General features: G+C 41.2%; 1 protein-coding gene across 1 annotated transcript; it reads right to left on the bottom strand.

The window, feature by feature from the left end:
• Positions 1–135: 135 nt before the first annotated feature.
• On the bottom strand, positions 136–3,249 carry TM35_000351090 (uncharacterized protein; the record flags this gene model as incomplete). Its single annotated transcript, XM_029029162.1, has 1 exon — positions 136–3,249. The coding sequence occupies one exon, from the start codon at positions 3,247–3,249 to the stop codon at positions 136–138; it is 3,114 nt and encodes a 1,037-aa protein (XP_028879431.1).
• Positions 3,250–3,700: the final 451 nt, after the last annotated feature.

Genomic DNA, 3,700 nt, shown 5'->3' with positions numbered 1-3,700 from the left:
TTTTTCGTTTTCACGTTTGCTTTGATGTGTATCTCTCCTTTACACCAGATGATATTTTTCTTTATCTACGTACAAAGTTAAACACCTAGAGTAGCATAGTATCTTAATCAACTCTGAATACAACCTTCTCTTCATCTATTCAACATTATTACTTTCCTTTACAGCTTCTGTCAACTGCTCCATTACAGATGGCCAAAGAGCTATAGGAAAACGTCGTTCAACCTTAAAATATCCCGAAGAAGTTATCCCGGGATTTTTTAGTAATTTGTACAGTCTCTCTTTTTCAACAGTTGCGAGAGGGTGAACAGTTGGTGCCCGCACAGTAGGCTGTGCATCACGTTTATTATTAAGAAAGAAATCATCATCATCTCCGTCAAGAAGATCAACCCAACGTACGGGTTGAGAAACCTTTTCTTTTACAGCTACGGGATGAAGTTCTGCATGACGCTGTAAAGCGTAGATTTTCGCCCTTTTAGGGAGTGCTTGATACTCCTCCTCTATGAATGTCAGTAATGGTTTAATATCCATCTCTCTTTTCGCAAGTGCCAAATTATCTGAGGAATCCACAAGAATTGCCAATAAAGTGGGAAATAAAATATGACGAGCGGAAATAAAATACTGGAATGGTAAAGCAGATAAAATTCTAGAAAACAAAGATTTACCCTTACCCCAGGAAAACATACTTTGAATTGGTTTATCTTGTATACAAAGGTAACCAATAAAAAGAAGGCATTCATGAAGTGCAGCACGCAAATGGTATTGTGGACGTGCTGATGTAATGGGCGTTCCAGAATTGGGGCTATTTATATTTTGAGGTCCAGGAAGTGGTGGAATTTGTGATAATGTAATACCAAACTTTAATGCTTCTTCAAAAGAACCACGAACACCATCTCCTGTAATTACCTCTCCTTGAATATTTTCAAGCATATCTGTGTGAGCTTGTACATAGGTAAAAAATCCACAGAGTACATGAAACATCTCCATTTGTGTAATTACACCTGGTGTCTTTGATGGTTCAGCCTTTGGATCCACAAAAACTCCCAATCCCTTATCACTAGAAGTTCCATGCATTAGTTCCTGTAATATTTCTAGTTGCCATCTCGCAAGACAGTTCAAAACGCGAAAAACAATAAAAATAATAATAACTCGACGTGCACTGAGCAATGGACTCATTTCGGTTAAAGGACTACCGTCAGGGGTTAATATATTTTGAAGAAGTGTAAAGAATGCACAAGTAACTTGTTTAAACCAAGTAGTTGGGCAATCACCTTTCCTTCTACTCAAAATACATACTTGTGAATATAAGAGACGAGTTGCACTGTAAACAACTTCAAGATCTTGTTCTTCTGTAGAAGCCTGAGTTACAGCAATACAATACTTTTCAATGCTAGCAGCATCAAAATCTGCTAACAGTTGATCTCTTACAGGAATAAGTTTGGCATTCGTTTGAGCATCAATTGAAATACGTTCAAAACATAATTGTAAGATTCCCAATGAGGCAGCAAGAGGTGCTGAATGAGTTTGACGTTTTAAACCTTTTATTTCTTCTCGAATACAGATTAAAAGAGGTGCTAAATTTCCAGATCTTACATATGTTAACACATGTTGTTTCCCTTCTTTACTATCTGAGAGAAAACGCAGTAACGCGTTGTATGCCAAACGGAAAGTAGCCATATCATTAGCACGGCGCGAATCCATCATAACACGAATAAAACTTTCATAAGCATTGAAGTATCGTACATATTCATGATCAATATCTGCCAAATCCATTGTACCAAGTAGGTCATGAAGTGGCTGACGACACTGGGCCAAAGAAGCGGGTGATGTATTGGTTCCAAGACGACTAATAATAGATCTTAATTTACTTCGATTTAAATCCTTAGCACTCACAGTGCTTTCCTTTTGATAGTTTTCCATAAACGTTTTTCCTTGTCGCGCAGTTACAGCAACCACTTTTGCTAGTTTTTGGGCTAGCTGTTCTTCTTCTTGTTGTGGAATTACAGGCATAAGATCCTGAATAGTTGGTTTCGTATCAGTGTCACGTTCTTTTCGTTGTCTAACTTCTTTAATTTTTTGTTCCTGTTTTCCTAATTTTTGTCTCATCATTTCCCGTTTTTCTTCTCGTAATTGTGCACTTTGTTGAATACGTTCTTCAACCTTTCGACTTCGAGCTTCAGCCTCAGCGCATACATCTCGCTGTCGTTGCTGAACCTTCTTTTCCCATTCCTCAGCTTTATGCTCTTTCATATCCTTTTCTATTTTTTTCTGTTCCTCAAGACGTTTTAAATTATCACGACGTTGCTGCTCTCGCTGCTGTTGTCGTTCAATACGTTCTTGACTGATGTTGCGTCGTCGCTCAGCTGCAGCCAACATAGCCTCATTTCGTTCCTGCGCCATTCGTTGAAGTTCTTCCCGCTTCTGTTCCAAGTTATGTTCCACCTCAGACATCCTGCGATCTAGCAGAAGTGCTTTTGTTTGCTGTCGTAATTCACAACTTAAACGAACCTCTTCAACACGTGAGTATCCTCTCCTGGCGCGTTCCTTTGTCTGTTCTCGAGCCTCCTCTACGCGACGAAGTCCATTCTCCTGCCGCTCCATCGCATCATTCCTCAACCGCTCTTCTGCTTGTGTGCGGCGCTGCTTCGCCAACACACTCCGCTCCCCCGCGGCCACCAACTTGGACCGCATCTCCTGCAACTTCTCCAGCCGGCGCTCCTCCGCTTTTCGCTGCCGCTCTTCGCTGCGAAGGGCCGAGGCGTGTCGTGCCGCCTCCAACTCATCATGGTGGTGGTGATCACTCTCCATACGCTTGGGGGAGACCTTCTTGCTCTTAGGGGAGTGCAGCTGCTGGTTCTTCGCCGGCACAAAAGCATCTACGCCCTCCCCGTGATCACCCTCCTCTTCCGCACGGTTTGTTGGAGAGTGCCCGCTCAGACGGGTGGAGTTCAGGTTCAGCTGCCTTCGGCACTCAATCCGTCGATCCACTTTGACAGTTTTGAGGGCTCGTAGGCCTTCCTCTGTAACGCTGATACAATCATCTACAGAGAGAGCACTTGCAGGGTTCTCTAAAGATAATACCACTTCGTTTATGACGGCCTTCAGTTTTTCAAGAAGATGAAACGCAGAAACTGGGGGCACATCTTTCGTGTTAGTATGATGAACCTGCTGAGTCGCGCTAACCTCATCTGTTGCACCTTGAGTTTCCACCGACATTTCGGTGCAATAATCGTTAGAACGTCGACCTTCCATCTATAACACCCAATTAAAAAAAAAAAGCAAATAAAAGAAAGATTATGTCCAGTAATTTATTAAGACAAGTAACACATGAAGAAGGTAAAAAAAAAAAAACTATACTCGTTTATATCATCGAGTCTGATTAACTCACAATAATCGAAGACGAAAGAAAAAAAAAAAACACATGCATGCATGCATGCATCAATAAAAGAATGCTCTACCAATACCCAATTCGGGAATAAAAATAATAATATGAAAAATCGTAATATTAAAAATGTTTCTGGCAAAACTTAAGAAGTCCCCTGATTTTAAAAAAAACAGGTGCCAAGAAAAAGCAAACAAAGATCTAAAAACACTTATTGTGTACGATGCCTGGGCCAGCCTCGTCGTACTCACTCTTCTTGATCCACATTGTCTGAAAAGTGGTGAGGGATGACAAGATAGAGCCACCAATCCATACACTGTA

The sequence above is a fragment of the Trypanosoma theileri genome (assembly GCF_002087225.1).
Source record: "Trypanosoma theileri isolate Edinburgh chromosome Unknown TM35_Tth_35_V1, whole genome shotgun sequence".
Taxonomy (NCBI): domain Eukaryota; phylum Euglenozoa; class Kinetoplastea; order Trypanosomatida; family Trypanosomatidae; genus Trypanosoma; species Trypanosoma theileri.
The sequence above is the reverse complement of the archived record's forward strand: the minus strand, read 5'-3'. Positions and strand labels throughout refer to the sequence as shown.